Source organism: Molossus molossus, unplaced genomic scaffold (assembly GCF_014108415.1).
Source record: "Molossus molossus isolate mMolMol1 unplaced genomic scaffold, mMolMol1.p scaffold_m16_p_4, whole genome shotgun sequence".
Classification (NCBI taxonomy): domain Eukaryota; kingdom Metazoa; phylum Chordata; class Mammalia; order Chiroptera; family Molossidae; genus Molossus; species Molossus molossus.
Genome location: NW_023425377.1, coordinates 42,256,770 through 42,279,105, shown reverse-complemented (window position 1 = coordinate 42,279,105; position 22,336 = coordinate 42,256,770). Strand labels below are relative to the sequence as shown.

The 22,336-nt window shown below is 48.3% G+C and overlaps 1 protein-coding gene across 1 annotated transcript in view; it reads right to left on the bottom strand.

Annotated features, from left to right (window-relative positions):
* The window catches only part of P4HA2 (prolyl 4-hydroxylase subunit alpha 2), a 39,691-nt gene extending 18,899 nt beyond the window's left edge, over positions 1-20,792 (bottom strand). Inside the window, 7 exon segments of the mRNA XM_036240185.1 lie at positions 238-423; positions 426-476; positions 8,083-8,220; positions 11,306-11,457; positions 11,840-11,936; positions 12,591-12,690; positions 20,645-20,792. Of these exon segments, the coding sequence (XP_036096078.1) occupies positions 238-423; positions 426-476; positions 8,083-8,220; positions 11,306-11,457; positions 11,840-11,936; positions 12,591-12,690 (724 nt within the window). The 5' untranslated portion in view covers positions 20,645-20,792.
* Positions 20,793-22,336: the final 1,544 nt, after the last annotated feature.

The window sequence follows — 22,336 nt, the reverse complement described above, 5'->3', positions numbered from 1 at the left end:
ATTGCAGCACCAGATTCCTAAAAAAAGGGGGGGAAGGATTCCCTGAACAGAACTGAGATGCTTAAGGAGCTAGCTGGAAGCTAGACTGTGTCTCAAAGCAGTCAAGAATTAGTCACTGGCCAATGGACAGGTCAGACTGGCTCAGTTTCAGGAGAATGGACAGGTAGTGGCCAGGAGAGGGATTTGTTCTCCTGCCAGCTGCCCACTGCCATCCATCCTTCCCTACAATCGCCTTACCAAGGGAAAGCAGGTGGCGGGTGAGCTCCAGGGTGCAGTGCAGGTCACCCAACTGGAAGATGGCATAGCTCAGGTAGTCCAGCACCTGGGCCTTGGTGCTGATGGCCTCCTCCCCGGCACCAAGCTGCTTCAGCACCTGCTCCATCCACAGCACCATGTGGTAATAGTCCCCTTCATTGTAGGTGAGCGGCCCATCCCAAAGCAGTCATCTGTACTCATCACTGCCTGGGACTTGGTTCCTGCAAGCAAGAGAGGCAAACAGTCAGGCACCAAAGAGCCTCTGCTTTAGAGAGAGAGATTCCCACATCGAGGAAGCCTGGGCCACTGGAAGGGGGCATCGTCCCAGCAGAGCCTTACCACGGTTTTGAACCACATACCTCAAAGGGCCATTGGTACAGTGAGCACAACTGGGCTGGTCCTACCTCAGGTTTAGATTCACAGCCAACCTCCTAGCCTCAAACTCCCCTTCTCCCAAGTGGGAAGGTGTCTTTGTCACAGAGGAGCCCAGGAAACCCACTAAGAAGTACTTTTCAGGAAGAGCATGAACATACTGTGAGCCACACAGAAGATATCTGCTGGGCAGCTGGACATGTGAGTGTGAAGAGTAAAAAAATTAGCTGAGGTCCTCCTTCGGGGGAGGCTGCAGGGAGCTGCAGCGAACCAGCACACTATGCCACAGAGAGACACTTCCTGCCCCACTGCCTCTCCTCTGGCAACAGAGGACCCCACTGCCACTGCAGGATCCACCAGTAACAGAGGGGTCTGCTGCTCCTACAGGGCCCACCAGCAGCAGAGAACTGCCGTCCTATAGGCCCAGCTGCAACAAAGAGCTGCCAGCCCATTGCCACCACTGAGAGCTGCCAGCACCCCCAGACGATCAGACTGGATCCTAGATCCGGCACCACCCGATGACCCTGGATGCACTGACCTGCTCCTGCAACCCAGCCTGCCCCACCTGACCCTGGACCACTGGACTGATAAAACGGTGAGACAAAGAAACAACCCTCAAATGAAAGAAAAAGAGGAATCACCAAAAAAGGAACTAAATGAAATACAGGCAGGCACTTTACCAGATAAAGAATTTAAAGTAATGGTTATAATGGTACTCAAACATCCTAGTGAGAATTACAAGCAACTCAATAAGAATTATAAAGAGCTCAGTGAAAACTAAAGAGACATGAAAAAAGAGGTAGCAGCTATGAATAAAAGTCAAGTGGAAATAAAGAATGACACAGCTGAAATAGAAATACCCTGGAAGGATTCAATAGTAGATTAGAAGAAGATGAAGACTGAATCAGAGAGTTAGAAAAAAAGGTAGGAAAAAACACCCAATTAGAGCAGGATATAGAAAAAAATTTAATAGCAGGAGAAGAGTTTAAGAGAGCTTTGGGACAACACAAACATAACAACATCCATCATAGGTGTACCAGAAGGAGAAGATTTGGAGAAATAATTTCTTCTGTTTGAAGAAATAATGACATAAATCTTCCCTAACCTGGTGAAGAAAAAAGCCACACAAGCCCAGGAAACACTGAGGCCCAAACAAGATAAACCCAAAAAGACCCACACCAATTAGATACATCATAATTAAATTGGCAAATGTTAAAGACCAAAGAAAGAATCTTAAAGGTAGCAAGAGAGAGGCAGAAAGTTACCTACAAGGGAGCTCTCATTAGACTGGCAGCTGATTGCTCAATAGAAACACTACAGGCCAGTAGTGGCATAAAGTATACAAAGTAATGAAAGGCAAGGGACTGAATCCAAGACTACCCTACCCAGCAAAGCTGTCATTTAAAATTGAAGGGGAAATAAAGAGCTTCACAGGTTAAAAAAAAAAAAGCTAAAGGACTTTACTACCACCAAACCTGCACTGCAAGGAATGCTAAAGAGACTGCTGTAAGAAGAAATAGAGAGAAGAACACAGGCAGAAAGAATAAAAATGGCAACAAATGAATGCCTATCAATAATAACTTTAAATGTAAATGGTTTAAATGCTCTAATCAAAAGACATAGGGTAGCTGAATTGGTAAGAAAACATGACTCATATATATGCTGTCTACAAGAGACGTACCTCAGGACAAAAGACTCATATAGGCCTGGCTGGTGTGGCTTAGTGGATTGAACGTTGTCCCATGGAATGAGAGGTCCCAGTTCAATTCCTGGTCAGGGCACAAGCCCAAATTACAGCCTCGATCCCCAGTAGGGGGCATGCAGGAGGCAGTGGATTGATGTTTCTCTTTCACATCAATGTTTCTATCTCTCTCTCCCTTCCTCTCTCTCTCAAAAAAAAAATCAATATAAAATAAAATAAATAAAAACATATGGATTCAGCAAAATAGCAGGATACAAAATTAACATCCAGATATATCAATGGCATTTTTATACATCAATAATAAACAATCAGAAAGAGAAACTGAAAAAAATAATAATAACCCATCTACCATTGTAACAAAAACAAATTAAGATACCTAAGAATAAACTTAATTAATAAGGTAAAAGACCTGTTCTTAGAAAAATACAGGACATTGGGAAAAGGAATAGAAGATATAAAAAGTGGAAGCATACCACGTTCATGAACTGGAAGAATCAACATCATTAAAATGTCCACACTACCCAAAGCAATCTACAGATTCAATACAATCCCTATTAAAGTATCTACAGTATACCTCACAGATATAGAACAAATGTTCCAAAAGTTTATATGGAACCAAAAAGGACCCCAAATAGCCACAGCAAACTTAAAAAAGAAGAACACAGTTGGAGGATTCATAATTTTGGATTTCAGGTTATATTACAAAGCCATTGTAATCAAAACAGGCTGGTACTGACACAAAAACAGGCATATAGAGCAATGGAACAAAACAGAGAACTCAGAAGTTGACCCAAGACATTACACTCAATTAGTATTTGACCAAGGAGGCAAGAGCATACAATAGAGTAAAGACAGTCTCTTCAGGGGGCAGGATTGGGAGGAGGGTGTCAATGGGGAAAAAGGAGAAACATCTGTAACAAAAATTAATTTTTAAAAATGTAAAAAACAAAAAAAGACTCTCGTCAATAAATGGTGTTCGGAAAACTTTATGGGTACATGCAAAAAAAATGAAACTAGACCACCAACTTATTCTATACCTAAGAATAAATTCAAAATGGATAAAAGACTTAAATGTAACTCTTGAAACCATAAAAATCCTAGAAGAAAATGCAGGCAGCAAAATCTCATACATCACAAGTAGCAGAATTTTCACCAATACATCACGTAGGGCAAAAGAAACAAGAAAAAATAAATAATAAATGGGACTACATCAAACTAAAAAGCTTCTGCACAGCAAAAGGAACCAGCCTCAAAATGAAAAAAGAACCCACTGTTTGGGAGAACATCAAATAAGGGATTAATTTCCAAAATATATAAAGGACTCATACAACTCAACAAAAGGAAGACAAACAATCCAATTAAAAAATGGGCAGAGGACCTGAATAGACACTTCTCCAGATAGGACATACAAATGGCTAGGAGACATATGAAAAAATGCTCAACATCTCTAGTCATCAGAGAGATGCAAATTAAAACAACAATGAGATATCACCTCACACCTGTCAGAATGGCCACCATCAACAAATCATCAAACAATAAGTGCTGGCAAGGGTGTGGAGAAAAGGGGACTCTAGTACACTGCTGGTGGGAATGCAGACTGGTGCAGCCACTACAGAAAACAATATGGTGTTTCTTCAAAAAATTTAAAATGGAACTGCCATTTTAGCCAGTGATTCCACTTCTAGGACTATATGCTACAAAGCCCGAAATACCAATCAGAAAAAATGTATGCACCCCCTTAAGTTATAGCAGTGTTATTTACAATAGCTAAGATCTGGAAACAGTCTAAGTACCCACCAGCAGATGAATGGATAAAAAAGCTGTGTGAAATTTACACAATGCAGCTGTGAGAAAGAAAGATCTCTTACCCTTTGAGACAGCAGGGAGGTACCTGGTGAGTATTATGCTAAGTGAAATAAGCCAATCAAAGAAAGTCAAGTACCACATGATCTCGCTTATTTGTGGAATATAATGAACAAAATAGATCCAGAGACATGGAAGTAGGCAACAGACTGACAAACCACAGAACGAAGGGGGGTGGGGTGGGGGGGAGAGATAAACCAAAGAACTTATATGTATGTATGTGTAACCAACAGACACAGGCAACAGTGTGGTGATGGTGGATTGGGGGAGGAGGGAGGAGGGTGTCAATGGGGAAAAAAAAGGATAGACATCTGTAGTACTTTCAACAATAAAGAAAATTTTAAAAAATACTTGAATATAAGAAATAGAACTTAGGTGGCATCTAAACCCATGGATGAGGATAACTGCTTCCAGGAAGAGTCTGAGGAAAGAATAGAGAAGGTAGCTGAGACCAGAGTCCCAGAGAGCACCTATATAGAAAGGACAGAGGAAGAATAACACTGAAAGGGACCTAAGACGTAAAAGAAACAGAAAGAGCAGGAGCCATGGTACAGACACCAAGAGCTAAGGCTGTAGTGACAGCTTTGGCCATTAGGTGGCAGAGACCTTGCTGAGCATCAATTCAGCAGGTCCTGTGACCAAAGGTCATCTCCTGTGGGCTGAGCCATGTAAAGTGACCATGAAAATAATTTCAAGGCAAGAAGAAGTGGTGTATTATCTATGGGGAGATGCAGGCTTTAAGGTGGGGGCAAGGTGGGAGGGGCTGTGAGTGTGTTCCTTAGAGAATAATGAAGCAGCTTCTATGGAGAACAAGAAGGAGCTGTGACCTCCCTCCCTGGAAGACCAGGAAATCTCCCTACAACCCTGCTAACAGTAACTGGGCCTTGGCTGACATGGAAGAGCTGCCTCTTAGTGGGCTCTTTCTGCCTGATGTTCAAGATGGAGCTCTGCATGGAATGAAACCCCTGCTGCAATGGGGACATTGCAATGGACATCTGTAATACTTCCAACAATAAAGATAAAATTTTTAAAATAGTTGAATATAAGAAATAGAACTTAGGTGGCATCTAAACCCATGGATGGCTGCTTCAGAGACCAGAGTCTGCTAGCCCTGGTGGCTCAGGAACAATATGGAATAAGAAGTTGGGGACAGTAAATACAAGATGTAGTTAGTAGGCAGGCCAGAGACTGCGGGTTTCTTGAGCCCCTGTCCATGTTCCATGGATCTCCACAGAGCTCCTCTGGCTCTGCAGGACCAGGAATCTGAATTGATGGAGGCAATATAGCATGGCTGAGAGAGCTGGGACTCTGGGTCCAGGTCAGGGTAGGTTTCACTACGGCACTCCCAGCTCTATGACAATGAAGAAGTTATTTAGCCTCTCTGAGTCTTAGTCCTCTTATCTCTAAATAGAGATAATACCATTAATTTTAGAAGACTTGTGCCAAGAATTCAAAGAGATGATGTATGTAGATATCTCTATGATCCCTAGGATTCTAATAATCCATAGCTTTTATCAACATGCCTCATAGACACGGAGAATATAACAAATGGCTCCCACTCAGCATCCTCCCCAGAAGCTAACTCAAATATCTACCCCCTTAAAAGTACTCCCTGGAGCATGACAGCTGAGCTGAGTGCTGAAAGGCAATCAGACATGGAACCCTGTTGATGTGGGTAAAGGTATTCCTGCAGAGGGCATGGGGTGAACAAAGGAACTGAGCTGTGAGGGAGCTTAGAACAATCCATGGGCAAGGAGGCCAGGGAGACAAGGCCATGCAGGGCCTCAAAGACCATGTGTAGAAGTAATTTAGGTTTAGTTCTGAAAGTTAAGCATCGTGATCAGGATTCACATAAACAAATGAGTGCTTAAGACCACATGATGGATGATTTTTATGTGTGGGTTGAAGGTACACAAGTCACAATGGTACTTCAATAATCCAGGTGAGAAAGACGTAATAATATGGCTGGAGTCAGGGCCTCTAAGAACACATTAGGGAGGTGGAATCTACAAGCCTTAGGATTCTGGCTGGGCAGCCAATAGATAGAGGTGCTTTTTTCTGAGATAAGGTGAGGGAGATGTGTAGACAGCTCAAAAAGGGATGAGGATATTACTTTGGGACATGTGAATTTTGAGGAGCCCAGTGGAACATCCAAGTAGAGATTTGTCTACATGTCTGGAAGCTCAGAGGACAAACCTTGACAGGGAACACAGATCTGGATATCATCCATGTACAGGTGACACCCCAAGTGATGAAAATGGCTGGGCACACCTGGAGAAGGTGTGTAGGGAAAACATGAGGTAGGGTTAGAATCCTAGGGAGTAACTCGCACTCCTCCAGGATGCATATGGGTCTCTTAACTGAATGCAAAATATCAATGCCTGGGTATAGCTCCCTCTTCTCACAGCTACAGAGTGAACAGATCTTGCAGGTGCCCTGAGCTGCCTTCTCTCTCTGACCTTGTGGCATGGATGTCTAAGACCTAACTGAGGCAGGAATAAAAAGTCTACACCCCATTGTGCTGGTTCATAGACTCCTCAGTACCAGAGCTCTAGGACTTGACCAGACAACAATAGAGAGCATCTTTCTCCCACACACCATGATTCCTGTGCTTGTACCTACTCTAGGGTCCCCCTGGATGAGGTGGCATCCGAGGTCTAATGGGGTCTAACTGAATCCCTAGGTTTATTGGCCTCTAATAGCCACCCAAACCCAATATATCATCTTATAAATACACTGGAGCAGTGTTAAAGGGGTCTTGGGGGAAAAAAATGAAAGAAAAAAGAGACTATGACCATAGAAGCCAAAAGAGAAACAGCAGAGATCAGTATCCCAGAATTCAAAGGAGGGGAGGATATCAAGAAAGGGGCAATGACTGTTTCAAATGCTGCAGAAAAGTTAAAGAACATTATTCCTGAAACCTGTCCTCTGGTTTTACCAGCTGACTGGCCACTGGTGACCTTATAGCAGCAGGACTGGTGGACAGGAGGGAGGAGGGGAAGGCCAGACTTTGTTCGTTCAGGAGGGCATGGGAATCAAGAAGTAGAAAAACTAGATGACTGTTCACCAGCCTCACCAGGAGGGAGAAGAGCTCAATCAGCAGTAGACAATCAAAAGGCTCTTTGGTCCTGAGGGCAGGGTTTGTAAGATGAGCAAGAACACAGCCTATGTGTGAGCTCAGAGGTAGAGCCCAAAGAGGTACACACAGAATGAATAGGGCAGAGACTGCAACTAAGGGCACCTAGGACACAGGGTTGGGAGTCAAGAGATCAGTCTTGGGCAAGAAGAAATCAAAGGGAAGGGGACAGCCCTAGCCGGATTTGCTCAGAGGTTAGAGCATCGGCCCACTAACCAGAGAGTCCCAGGTTCGGGTCCCGCTAAGGGCACGTGCCTCAGTTGCAGTTTGTCCCCGGCCCTGGGGTCATGTGGGTGGCAGCCACTCGATGTGTCTCTCTCACATCGATGTTTCTCTCTCTCTCTTCCTCCTTCTCTCCCTCCTGCTCTATCTGAAGATAAATGCAAAAATGTCCTCGGGTGAGGATAAAAAAATAAAAATAAGGAGGGGGACAGAAGTGGGTCTGGGCATATCTGAGAGGTGCTCTGGCACAGAAGTGGAGGGGGTCCTGAGTTGCAGACTAGGCTTTCTTTGAGATGCAGAAGAGGAAAGGAACTCTGTATTACAGGGGAGGAGGCTGTGGGCCAGGGCTCTTGGGAGATAGCTGTCAAGGGAAGAAGGGACTGGCACGAACTGGAAACCCATGAGGGGCTCACCACCAGAGGTGACAGTCCACCTGGGGGTAGAGATCACAAGTGGGCAGTGGCTCCAACCCTGCCCAGACACTGTAGTAGAATCACAGGCTGAACAGGCAAAGCCCAGAGTGCCGAGTTACCTGGAAGTTCTCCTTTGGAAATTGTGTCTGGGTCCAGTTTGTATGTGTCCTGAAGCCTCATCAGGGCCTTGGCGGCTCCTGTTTCATCCTCGTCAGTGGGGAAGAACTGTCGCTGTACTGAGAGGTTGGCAATAAAACCTTCCAAATGAGAGAATAAAAACAAGAAGTTACCCTTGATCCAGGCACAAAATTCCACCTGGGACCAGACAGGTACTCATTAGAGGATCTCTGGCTAGTGCAATTTCCCTGCCCCTCCATCAGAAGCTATTTCCCTGCCCTGGCCAGTTTGGCTCAGTGGTTGGAGCATCGGCCTACAGACCAGAGAGTCCCGGGTTTGGTTCCCACTAGGGGCACATACCAAAAAAATAAAAATAAATTTTTTAAAAAAATCTATTTCTGCCCTGGCCAGTTTGGCTCAGTGGTTAGAGCGTCGGCCTGTGGTCCAGAGAGACCCGGGTTCAGTTCCCACTAAGGGCACGTACCTCGGTTGCAGTTTGTCCCTGGCCCTGGTTGGGTTTGCGGGTGGCAGCCACTCGATGTGTCCCTTCACATTGATGTTTCTCTCTCTCTCTCTCTCTCTCTCTCTCTCTCTCTCTCTCTCCCTCTCCTCCCTCCCTCCCTCCCTCCCCCCCCCCTCTATCTGAACAAAAAATGGAAAAATGTCCTTGGGTGAGGATTAAAAAAAAAGCTATTTCCCTTCTGCCAGGAAGCCCTCCTGATAGCTCCAGTGCATGGAGATCTCTCTTTTCTTACTCCTCACTGTAGTGACTGCCTATGCTGCTCAACTGGAACTGAACAGAAAGATGGCCCCACACGTTAGTTAACATGTGGGAGCTTTAACTCCAAAGCACTCAGTCGGATCAGTGGAGAAAGAAGGGACAAAGGACAAAGAGAGTAATTAAGAGGTGCACAAGAGAGGAATCAGGGAGGACTTGTTGCTCACTCAGTGGAAAATGAATCATATGGAATCCTGGGCTGACCAGGTAAACACAGACTTCCAGTCTTCATCTCAAGTTGAAGAACCCAAGAAACAGAGGTAGTCAACTCAGGGACCACTCATTACTCACTACTGGCTCTTAACATCCAGAAAAGTGATGAAAGTCCTAGAGGCACCTGGTACTGTTTGCACCTCCCAGATTAGGGACTGGGGCACCATGTAGCCATGCCAAGCAGGTGAGGCTACACCAGCCCAGCATGCTCCCCTGAGAGACCACATTGGGCCTTGCTCTGCTCTCTAGAGTACTCCCCCACCACTCAGACCTGCTCTTACTTCAGGGCAGGAGCTCCCCAATTGTAGTGCTCAAGACCACAGCCTGGTGGCTAGGAGAGCCCCTGACCTCAGAAGTACTCCTAAGAAGGTTGTTCTGGGACTGTAAGCCTTCACTGTAAAGCAAGACATGCACCTCTGCAATCTCAGGACTCCAGGAAGGGGAAAACCCTTCCATGCTAATTCAGGGGCTGCAATTCTGTCTGTGAACTGAGAACTGGGAGGGGAACTCCAAAGCCATTTCTCCCCAGCCCCTTCCTCAAAGCAGCAGTACCCATAGTCACCTACTCTCACAACCTCAAGCTCAAAACACCCACTCCTAGCCACACCTGGGGACCTGGGGGACCAAGAAGCTGCAATGCTGTCTTCCTCATGACTGCATGGTCAGGGACTCTAAAGAGTTTATAATCCAGTGTGTGGGGTGGGGGAATTTGCCCCCCCAAAAAAGCCACACTGTCAGCGTGTCCCCTCATTTCAGGGACGAGAATTCTGAAAGGTGGAGGTGAAGAGAACTTACCATGCTATGGGCCTATCTGGTCTCCTCTAGGTAATTATAAGATTTTCTAAAGAAACCAGATGTTGGTGGGGGTGGAGTCGGGTGTGGAAAAAGGAATGGAGAGTGGGAGGTCGTCTGAGCAGACAGGCGGTCACCCAAGCAGGTGGTCATATGAGCCGACTTATTCTCTCACAGTGCAGGCAGACAGTCAGTTCTGAGCTACAGGCCCAGCCTGGGAGGCAAGGGTCTGGGAAAGGCAGCCACAGCTTTTGCAGGCAGTGAGCTCACTGGGCACAGGTCCAGCCCCGCTGAGCTCACCAATCCCTCCCCAGAGGCCACCCTGCTCCCAGCCAAGCCAAGCCCAGTCTGGCAACACCGACTGAAACGCCTCAGCCAGAGAAACAACTAATCTGAAGTTAATCAGCACTCCTAACTAAGGGAGAAGAGGCAGCAAGTCCTGGAGACTGAGTTCAGGTCTGGGAAGCAGGAAGGCCCACATACCATCTCCTGTTGAGAGGAAAATGTTAGAGCACAGAAAGTTCTATCCCAGTGAAAACACCGAGCACAGTTAAAGCTTTAAAGAAGTTCATGCACTGACCTGCAAATACCACTTCTAGGAATGTATCCTAGGAAAATAACCAAAGACGTATGTGCAAGATTGTTGATGATTTGAAAATGCCATGTCCACTGACTTGACCAGTTTACACATCAGTATGACATATTACTGTCCAGCCATTAAAATAATGTTTCAGAAGAATATTTAATGGACATATATAGAAGCAGCAAAATTCAGGAAAATAGTCTATTCTTATGTCACAAATCTGCCAATAGATATGTTTTATATCTAAAAGATATAAATGAAGGAGATAAAAAGTAAAACAATAAAAGATATGAATGGGAATTAATTTAGATGAGGCCCATGCTCCCCAGCTTGCACTGGCCCCACTACCCAGCCCACTTAACTCACTTTTGTTTGATCATTTGGCCCCTCAAAGCAAGTAAGTTTGCATTTCTAATATATAAGTATGGTTCCATTAAAAAAAAAAAAAAGTAAAAGAGAAACATCTGTAACAAAAATAAATAAAAAAAAGTGTATGTATGTGTAAAATAACTGGAATTTGAAGTACTTATCACTAAGCAATTAGATTAAGGATTATAACTTCCTTATGTGACTGTTTTTGCATTTGCCAACTTTTCTATAAAAATGTATTACTATAGTATAATTAGAAAAAAATCACTACCAAGAAAGAAAAGTGAAAACACTAGGAAAGGCAAGAACTGATTATTAGTACATATTAAAAAACAAAGACACCCAGTTGCCAGGTCCCACAGAGTGGAGAGAGCCGTGAGATGACAGGGCCACGTTCACACACTGCACAGGCCCACCCACATCCAGGGGAGGATCAGACACACACCCCCCAGGCGCACGCACATGAACATACCTGCTCACCATCCCTCACCTGCGGCCGAGTCCTGCAGGACAAGGTCCTCCAGCTCGGGCCACTCTGTGTTCAGCCGCTTTACCAGTTTGTAGGCATTCACAGGGTGGGCCAGGTAGCCCTCAGGGTCAGCAGCCGACTTGCTGGTTAGGGCTTCCATTTTGCTGGCCCAGCTATGGAACCAGAGGAAAAGGAAGACTAACACACTCACCCACATGGGTCTTGACCTGTGGTAATTTTCCTGATGAGATTTAGGACCCTTTCATCAAGAGGCAATAAATAATGAATACAGTAACGCCCCACAATCCTTGCAGCCCCTTAATCTAAATAAGAGCTGGGACCCCACTGTATACAAAAAGACTCTTAAATAGAAAGGAAAAAGCAGTGAGTCCTCAGCCCACATAGAGCCACTCTGGAGGACTGGCATGAAGTAACCTCCTAGCCAGCCACACGGTACACTCTCAATGGCTTCCTCTTATGGACACCCTAGATAGGTTCCTGGGGGGCAGGAGGGGCTGACTCAGAATGGATATGGGGACTTGGGACATCGGACACCTCTTAATCTTGGAGAGCTTGGCTTCCTCCATAAGGATGTACTCCTTCAGAGACTGCACCAGGTCTTTCTCTGCATAAATCAGGTCTGTCATGTGTCCTGCAAGGGGAAAGAGAAAGAGCCAGTGAGAAATAGATGAGAGTTACCCAGTCCTCTTCCTTGGGGCACAGAACACAAGCACAGAGGCAAGTCCCCTGGGCCACGAGCATGTCAGCTCTCTTAGAATCATGGGGACTTGGAATTAAAGGTAACTAGGCACTCACAGGGTCCTGGGCCCCCAGCTTCAGGAACACAGAGGCAAGACCCCCAAGGGGACATTGAGGTAAGTGCACTGGGGGCACCTTATGGAAGAAACCCCAAATCTCATTCTTCCATCGTCACCCAGATGGGTCATGTCACTGGAGCGTGGACATCCTGGAAGCTTCACCACATGGAAACAAGCTCTGAATCTTTAGGCCGGAAGCAGGAGAGCAGCTGGACCAACCAGCCACAGAATGATCTCTGCTCAGAACCGCTCTCTGGTCTGGGAGAAAGACAGGAAGACCAGGCATCCCAGGAGGAGCCTAAACTTCCCAGGGAGGGGGACCCGGTAGAGACAGCTGGCCCAGGACATCAGGTCATCAGGGCCTCAGAGGGGGAAATGGCAACTCTGCAAGTCCCACTCTCCCTGTTCAAAACCAGCAGGTGAGGCTATCTCACCCTGGCACTTGAGCCAAGTATTGCTCAGGTAGGTGGTAGTCCTGGGGTACATACCAATAGAAGTAAAGAATTCAGCCTGCACACAGCCCAGGACATCAAACCAGGCCACCAGCAACAATGACACCCAGAGTTTCATGGTCACAAAGGGCAGCATCTGCAAGGTATTCAGTGACAGTCACTGAATTAACAGTTAAAAAAAAAGTAACTTATGTGAGGAGACACATACGCATGTGCACACATATACACACATTCAAATATGCAAAAATACTGACCTAGCACGTAGAAGCTAGGATATCAGGATCACCAGTGAGTAAACCAGTGATGTGTACTCAATTCTGGCCCCTGCTCTAGGAGGCCACATGCCCTTGGGAGAGACTCTGCCCTCTTGGCTCCGGGTAACCACCAGCAACATAGGAATGCTAAATTGCATGGGGACAGTTACTTCTGGTTCTATCAGTCTGTAAGTCTAAGATTCTGGCCCACCCCTTCTTGTTTCACAGACTGCTCGTGTGCTTCTATCTTTCCTTCCAACACATGTACCAGGACAGCGCGAGGTGCTGGAAACCCAAATATAACACACAGCTCCTACCCACAAGAAGACAAACATTAGAAGAGAAAGGAAAAAAAGAAAAAGAAAAAGAAACTGACACAATATGCTCCAGGGACTCATACCCAAAATGAAGTGTACAGCCGATGGTTGGCTGGCCAGAAGAAGAATAAAAACTGCCCTCTGCCAGTCTGTACCTGGCCACACTGAGAGCAGTCTGGGAGCAGGCACTTTGGGCAGACACTGCTCTTCCTATAGTAAGGCTCCTCGGCAGGCGTTGTCCTCACTGGCAAGTCACCATTCACAAATATTTACTCAAGACTCATATATACCAGGCACTGAGCTAGGCACTCTGGATACAAAAACAAATCAGCCACACAGGGCTAAAACCCCAGGCTGGGCTGGGCTGTGCTGCTGACATGGGTATGAAGCCAGCTGCTACGTCCTCATCAGCCTAGAACAGCCAGACCAGCTCTGAAGGCAGCAGGCACAACCCAGGGCAAGCCCCAATGGCAGTGGACCTAAGTACACAACAGAGGCTTCAGACGTGGTTTCAAGCTCAGCCACAGCCAGGGGCATGCTGGAGGACCAGCACCTGTCTGAGCCCAGCTCTGCCAGTCCCTCCTCTTCCTGCTTTACTTCAGCCAAGCCCCACAGGAAATTTACTGAGCGATAGCAAGGAAAGTAAAGGAAATGCAAATGCTTCCCCCTGGAAATGTAAGCCTTATTTAACAACTCTAAGTTTGAGCTGACTAATGTTAGTGCATCTTTTTTTTTTCCCCCTGCCATGGCAGATTAGACACAGTCACACCCACCACTCCTCGCCTCACCTTTTCGGAAGAAATTCCAATCCCCTGCAGTTCCAGGTTAGGCTCAAAGAAGCCCAATCACAACCTGACCCCAAAATGGATTCTTAGTCCACGCCCTGCTGTGTCTACAGAGCCAGCAGTGTGCCCATCAGTGCCCTAGGTGTTGGGGCCCAGAGATACAAAGGAAAAGCTCTTTCAGCCCAGAATCTGCTGCAGCGTAGGGAGTATTGTGCTAAGGGGTACATCATGGAATAAGGGCAGCAGGGGAAAGCAAGTCAGAGAGAGAAGGGGAACAGGGCTGGTTAGCTCTGATGTGGGGTGCCAGTCCTCCCTGTTGCAGCCACAGGTCTGCTCCCAGGCTCCCCATACTGCATCTCCACCTCAGGATTCCAGAAGACCTTTCTTGTTGTTTACACAAACCCCTTACACAGGCATGATGTCTGTTCCTTATCCCTCAAGAGACTTGACTAGCTCAGAAGAGCAGGTTCTGTATGTTTGCAGGGAAAGGACAATAAAAACCCAGGGCCAGAAAAATGTTTCTATGGACAGTGAGTACCAGCCAACTGCCCGTCAGGCTGGTGGAAGAGTGGGGCACAGGCAGGAGACCAGACCAGACATGGTTGGAAGTGGAGAATCCCAGTGCTTCTCCCCTGTGTGTCACCAGTTGCATAAATTCAAGGGAGGGAGAAGATTCTTCATTCCTTTCAAATCAGCCTGGTGATACTGCCCACGGTTCATGCCTTTATAGCACATAGGAAGAAGCATCCAGGTTCTTTCTTGACGTAAATACCAGCTGTCATTTCTCTGGAATGTGTTGCCTGGCTTAGAGTGAACCCATCCACAAATCCCAGCCTGAAGGCAGAGCTTCAAAAAATATCAGATGGGGCTCTGGGAAATGGCTTCCCAAGAGCCTGCAAAGTCCTGCTCTGATGGAGGAAGGAGATAATGACTCTGCTGGCCCAGAGAGCTAGACACGACCAAGGAGCCCCCAGACTGCCACAATCATTACAGCCACTGTAGGCATGGGTGCCCTGGAGCCCCACCCCATTTCTCCTGATCTTAGGCCCCTGAACACCAAAGGTTTTGTACAAAAAGGATCAGGTTGGGAGGAGGTAGCATCCAAGACAGACTGTGCCCCACAGTGTGGGAAAGGCTCACCACTCACATGCCAGCCCATCCCATTTCATACCTGTACTCAGAGCTTATTTGGTAAGTATATGTGGGAATATGTGGGAGTATGTGTGCCTGCCCCCCCCCCCCCCCCCCCCCCCGTGTCCAAGGCTGCTGGAAGCCCTCTCAGGTACTCTCAGAAATCCATGCTGAACAGGCCTGGAAATGGGCATCTTTCTATGAAAATCGAAGTGGCACTGAGCCTGAACAGAAAACCCATACTGAGTTTTATTTGAGCTGCATCCTGAGTTTAGAGCCACGTGTGGCCCATATCAGGCACCCAACAAATACTACTTCACCACAGATTTGTTCAGGTTAGGAATCCACCACAACAGAACGCTGTACATTTCTTCCCTACAATGGATTGCTGTGGATTGTATAAGAATGGGCACCATGTGCATATTAATGTGGAGTGAAAATCAAAGCATACTGTTAAGTGAGAAGAGCAGGCTCCCAAACAACACTCTATGATTTTATTTTTACAAGGGAAAATGTGTGTATATGTAAACTTACATACATATAAACACACACATATATATGTACACACACACTTAAGAGGAAAGTCATAAACCTAGTTGTATGTTGCTGAAATATTTTTATTTTCCTCTTTATCCTTGTTTGTATTTCCTAAACTTTCTACAAGAAGTTCCAAGGGAAATTTGAAACATATCTTCTAATATGCTTGAAATGAAAAAGAGAACAAAGCAGCCCTCTCAAATGGACTCCAAAGCAGCCCTGGAAGCCCAAGTTTGGACCCCCATAGGGAGGTCCCCAAATCCTGCTAACACCTCAGTGACAGCAATTCACCTACCAGGTGACTGGTACCATTTGTAAGCACAGGGCAATTCCAAGACATACAATCAGAGTCCCCAACAAGCCTTCTATTTGGAAAGGACATTTACAACCTGGCCAAATGGCCATGAAAAGATCTTTCCAGCTGCAAACCAGCAGCGTCCTCAGCTTCTCCCCTTACCTCATCAGGCAGGAACCTCTGCCAAGCTCCCAGCTGCAACCCAAATGCAACAGCTTGCGTTTTAACAATGTATTTAACAGCCTAGAGACAGAACATGGGTTTGCTGAAAACATGTCTTGGCTTGGCGCTGAACAAGAGGCTGTCTGCCTCCTGTGAAAGAGCCAAACCTGCCTGAACAGGGCTCCCTCCAGTGGCTCTGCCTCCCAACTCTGGGATGGCAAAGCCAAGAGGACAGGCGTGCACAACCCAGGTGTTGTGCAGAGGTTCCAGCAGGCCCCACCACCTAAGCACATGGATATCCATTCAGGCCCACGAGCTGCTGTCACTGGCACCCTAGGGCAGGATGGGAGGCACCCTACTCTCCTTACCTAATGTCATGCCTCAGTCATCACCAGGTCTGAGCCACCCCCAATTCCCTCCTGCAGCCATGCTGGCTCTGGCCTGTAATGCTCTCTCATTTCATCTGGCTTCCCACTCACCTCTACTCTACAAAGCAGCCAGCATGACTTACTATAGCCCCTCCTTTTCTCTCTGTGTGTGTGTGTGTGTGTGTGTGTGTGTGTGTGTGTCTCTCTCTCTCTCTCTCTCTCTCTGAGAACCCTCCAAAGGCTCTCCACTGCCCTTAGGATAAAGTCTAACCTCCTAAGCTCTAAGAGCCTTTTGAACTCGGCATGACTTGGCCTACTGCCCTCTCCAGCCCCATCTCATGACTGTAGGTTTCATACCTTCAACTACTACCTCACATGAAAAATATTCTCCTTCAATGAGAATCTAACAAAGCCTGGATAGTCATCTGTACCTATCCTTACACTTTCTCTATCTGGCCCATGATCATGTAGATTTGTACTTCCCATTTGGGCACCATCAAAACCAGTCTCCTGCTTCAGTAAACAGACAATGAAGCAGCAGAGAAACTTGTAAAAATTGACCTGCAAAATCCCAGTTGGGTATTCGGTCACCATCTTGGCAGAGACTTGGCAGTCTAAGTGAGACTAACTCAAGGAACTCCACACAAGAACAAAATCTACACGCATTGTATTGGATGCATCTGAAGTACCAGATGTACTCTCTTGGCATCACCTATCTCCTGGGCCACTGGCTTGCCTCAGACCCAGTGCAAGAGACTGTCAGGCTCCAAATCTCTGGCTCCTCCCACTACTTCGGGACTCCAATGACATGCCACACTGCCTCCCAGGGGCTGCTGGAGGGCCCCGGTATTGCACCCCAGAAGCAGGGTGAATTAATTCCTCATGAGGCAGTTCTGACCAGTGAAGGGAAGAAGACAAGAGGAGGTCTGCAGATAAACTCCCTCTCCAGGCCTCCACTGAGACTTTCTGGAGAGACTTTCTGCAACACTGACTTTCTGGAGAGCTCACTCAGAGATGGCCCACATGGCTGAACAACTGGTACAGCTCTATGCAGACCAGCCGGCTTTCAAAAGTACCACCCTGAATTTACTTCCCATACTTCTCTGCCTCAGTTTCCTTTCCTTTACTCTTGCTGCCCTGCAATTTAACCTTCCAATAAAGCATTCAGCGCATAAGCTCTGCCTTAGGCTTGTTTTCTGGGAACTAGGCTAAGATAACCACTATTTTTATTTCCCAAAACCTTTTCATTTCTACCTTCTAATCCTTACCCAAACCTTGTAAATGAAATAGATTATCATCTCCATTTTACCTATAGCTAGATAACTAAGGCAGAGAGTTTCCTGTACACCTGACTTGCTATAGAAAACCACTGACAGAGCTGAGACTTAAACCCAAAGCACACTTTCCACTAGATACTGCTGCCATTCAATCCTCCTCAGTAATTATCTGTTGGCTTACAGCACAAGGGCCTCCAAAAAGGGGGAGCCACACTTTGCCCTGGCACAGCAGGCCTGCCCAAGTCAAGGACTTTTATTGTGCTTCACAAAGCAACTTCATGACATCCTGGCTGGATCCTTCCAAAAGGCAGACAGTAACATGGACCCAAAAGACAGGAACATGGTGCCCTTAGTTCAGATACCCCTGCCCTAGACACCCATCACAAATGACCTTACAAATGACCAACCAGCCCAGCTCAGCACAAGGCAGTCCAGTCCAGTAGGCAGGCACACCCACCTGGGGTCAGGCAGCCCAACTTAAATCTCAGCTCCACCATGACTTCCTGGCTCTGTGACCTTAGATAAGTTACAGGCCTCAGGTTTCTCATCTAGATAATGATGATAATAATTAGGACCTACATTTCATAGGGCTATTGTGAGGACTGAATGAGATGATAGATGTCAGTGGGCAGCCCAGCAGCACTAGGCACAATTTATACCAGTCATCAGCACCAAGAGTACTGAAGGAACAGCAGTAGACCTGAAGCAGCCAGCTGCCCAGCTAATCCCTGGAGAAGAAGGTCCAGTCTAGGGGACAGTGAAGACGGAAACAAGGCAGAAATTGGGCAATCTCCAGGTCCCAGGAATGCTAAAAGAGATGACACATTAATTCAGGAGAGAGTAGAGTTAGGGGTAATGCAGCACACTGGCCATCAGGGAACAACCCTGGAACTGGTCAATTACTGGCTCTAAATCTGACCAAGGAAAGGAAGTTTTCCGGGAAAGGGCAGGGCACTGGGCCAATACTCTAGGAGCTCATGTATTTCTATGCCTCTGACCTACTTGCTCGAGTTCCTACACGTACAAGGCCTCAGGATCTTGTACACATTCTGGCCTTAGGAGTTCCAGGTACAAAATAGGCTATATTCTAGCAAGTACTTTCTGAAAGGTCTAGAGCAGATGCTGGTCTGTGATCAGACTCAGAAGATCCTACCTGAGCTGAAGTACTCACTACCCAAACTCTTAATCCTATGCCGTGCAATGATATCACTTAAATAAGACTCTTCCACAGCTCCAAGTCTAGGCCATACTTTTCATTCCCCTCTGCTCTCTCTAAGAATAAAAACTATATCCCTTATTCCACATCCCCAGGACAAACCCAAGGCCACAGAAGCCACCAACCCTCTCTTCTCTAGGACAGGCTAAAGTCCCACCCCAGGGCACTTCAAAAGTCCAAATTGCTAGATTTGAGCAACTTTTAACTCTCACTCTAGCATTCTAGGCCTGCACGTGCCAGTATCACAGCATTTCCAGCCAACCTCCATCTGCATAAAATTAAACTCTTGACAGCTACTAGGAGCCAGGGACACACCCACCGGCCCAAAGCACACTATCCGCCAGCGTGGACACAAATCAGCCTTAGACCCTCCCAACAATGTAGGAGGGCAGAGTCAAAAAGTGAGGCTCTCTCAGGAAATGAGTAGAATCCACATTCCCTCACCCCACTCATTCTTCAGGGCTGCACCCTCGCAATCTCTCCTTCTGATAAGCACTCACATTCTGGGCTCCTCCCTGGCACATGGCCAGCCGCCACTGTGAAGCAACAATCTCAGAGAGATTATGAGCTACCCAAGGGCAAGAATAGTGCTGCCACCTCCCCCACTTCCTCCCTCTTTCCAGCCCCAGGCATGTTCTAAGCAGAAGACAGGCACACAGGATGTAGTTAAGGAATAAACAGAGATCAGCTGTGGCCAGGCTAAACTGGAAAATTGAGGACTCTCCTGGGCACCCCATTTCAGAGTCTGCAACAGGGCAGACGGGCCTATCACAAGCCACAGACTAATCTCACCATGTCTGCCTGCTGAGCTCTTGGAGAACTATGGTGGCCCAGTATGACAGCATCTCTGGGATGAGGCCCCCAGCCAACACACTCCATCCTTGCTACGTGGCTTCCTTGGCAGAGCCACATAGTGGACACGATTAACCATCTGAGAATAAGAAGGCACTACACAAAAAAGATTCACAGCCCAAAGATCTGGTGCGTAGACGAATTGAAAAAAAGAGGTTGAGCCCTGAGGCCCAGAACCACAGTGATAGAACTGCACCCTGGACACAACGTGTAATTTAAACACAAGCCAAAGGAAAATTGGTTCATTTAATAGAGAAATAAAACATGGAATCTATTGTGCCATATGTGACACGGGCTGAAAAAAAGCAACAGTTTGCAAACACATTCTATCAATTCTTAGGTGGACAGTGGGTCTCTGCAAAATCTGAGACATCTGAGAATGCCCTAACTACAAAGTAACATTCCCACCACTCCTTCTCAGGGCCAGGATCTCCTACAGGAGGGCTGAGGTTGCTAGGCTTCAGATGGTTTCCATCAAGACACACAAACATCAGGTGTCACTCTACAGCGGAAGATACACAGTGAAGCCTTGGAAGGGACTCTACTGTTCTATACCATCTTAAAGGTGTCAGATTAGAATACAGAGGCCAGGGGCCCTCTGCTGTCCTGATCCACTCTCATGTTGCAAGGGTTCTCTAAGCACCCTCCACATGTGAGGCACAGTATGAGGCAATGTCCTCTCACTTGAAGCTCTTGTGGGCAGGGTCCATGGGCAGCTACGCCCAAAGTGTCCCTTCCTCCATCACCTTGCCCAGGTCTGCTTCCTCATACAGGCTGTTCCTCTGTCCAGGTTGTCCTATATTCAGCCCTCATCTGACCACTCCAGTAAATTAGTAACCTCCTCCAAGAAGCCCTCTGGCCTGCAGCCTGGTGCTCCCTCCCAGCACAGCACTCACCACACTGCTCTGGGCCTGGGCTTCTGCCTCTTCCAGTCCGGTTGATCTGCCCCAACGGGCTAGCAACTCCCGACAGTTTCTGACACACAGAAGGGTCCGTTTGTTGAATTAGTTTAGTAGTTATCACAGGTCTCCACAGCTATTGAGGAAAAACATTCGACAGGGATGTCTGAAGCAGGGAGGAAAAAAAAAAAACTTTCTCACACAACAGCCTGTCTTTTAATGAGCACCAAGCTGGACCTCGGCTGATCAGGCACAGACTCCAGCCCTGTGCCCTTCGGAGGGAGGAAGGTGGACCTCACTAACTTGAAGCGGCCCCTGGGAGACCGGCCGATGCCCCCGCCTCCGCCTCCAACTTCAGGCAGCCTCGGGGCCAGGCCGCCCTTCCCGGGAGCCGGACAGGGCAGGGCGGCCAAGTTCCCCGCCTGGCGCGGCCGCGGAAGGGACCGGCAGGAAAGGCGCCGCTGACCTCACCACCCTGAGCCCGGGGAGGGGACGCAGACAGCGGGACAGGAACCCAGAGGGTGTAGAAACAGGGCGGAGGGCGCGCGGCAGCGGCCGTGGCTGCGCTGCGACGGCTGGACCTCCGACCCGCGGGGACGGGACGCGGAGCCCTGCGACCCCGGCCCGCGCCCGAGCCCCGCGGCGGACCCGGCGGCGCAGGCACAGCGCTCACCTGGACACGCGCCGCTCCCGGCGTTTCCAGAACCTCCCGCGGCGGCGCCCGGCCCGCTCGGCGCCTCCTCCCTCGGCGGCTCCGCCTCCCGCCGCAGCTGGGCTCCGCCCGCTTGAGCCGCCGCCACGTCCCCACCTCCCGCCCCCTAGCTTGCCGAGCACCTGGCTCCGCGCCCGGAGGTTCTCGGCCAAGGGTCACCACCGTCAGGACCCCCGGGCGAGCCTGGGCCGCACGACCGCGCGGGAGCCGGGACTGGACCTCGGGCCAGGGGGCAGCCGGCTGCACGCCCTTCATGCCGCCCGCCGCTGGCCGCACGTACGCCGCGCCCGCCACCCCTCGCACGACTCCCACCTGTGGGAGTCCGCCCGTCCTGCTCCCAGCCCTTGGGCGGCTGAGAAGGGCTCACGACCCTCGACCCTGGCCCCGTGCTGTAGGGGAGCGTCCCTGGGTGCTGGCTTACTTCCCTGGCCTCAGCTCATGCGGGTTTCCCTGGAGGTACTGCTGGGAACACAGCTCTCCTACTGCCCTCTCCACAGTCACCACCGGCACGTTGGGTGTGTGTAGCTGGCGGGGTGGGAATGTCATCTGGGGCCCCAGCAGGGGTAACAGAGGGGACAGACCAGTGGATAAGGCCCTGAGGAAGACTGGGGACCTGGTGTGCACCCCCAGGGCCATGCCCCCAAAGGGATTCAGGCTGTCCGAAGCTCCTGAGTTGTTAGACACTCCTGATTTATGTGTAGGTGATGCGTTGATGAGGAAGAGGGAGGGTATTGGCACACTGGGACCAACTCCTGGGGTGCCCAAACCCTTCCATACTACACAGGCCAAAAACAGTGGATGCCTCCTCTACCCAGTACATTTGGGGAGGGAATGTAGGCAGGGATGCAGCAAACCTCAGCCTGACCTGAAGGAGGCCCTGGTGGCCAAGCAGATTCCCACGCCTGCTCTATAAACCTTTCTGGTCATGAATGAGGGAAAACGCATCTGAGAATCTCATCAGGGAGCTCGCCCAGAGT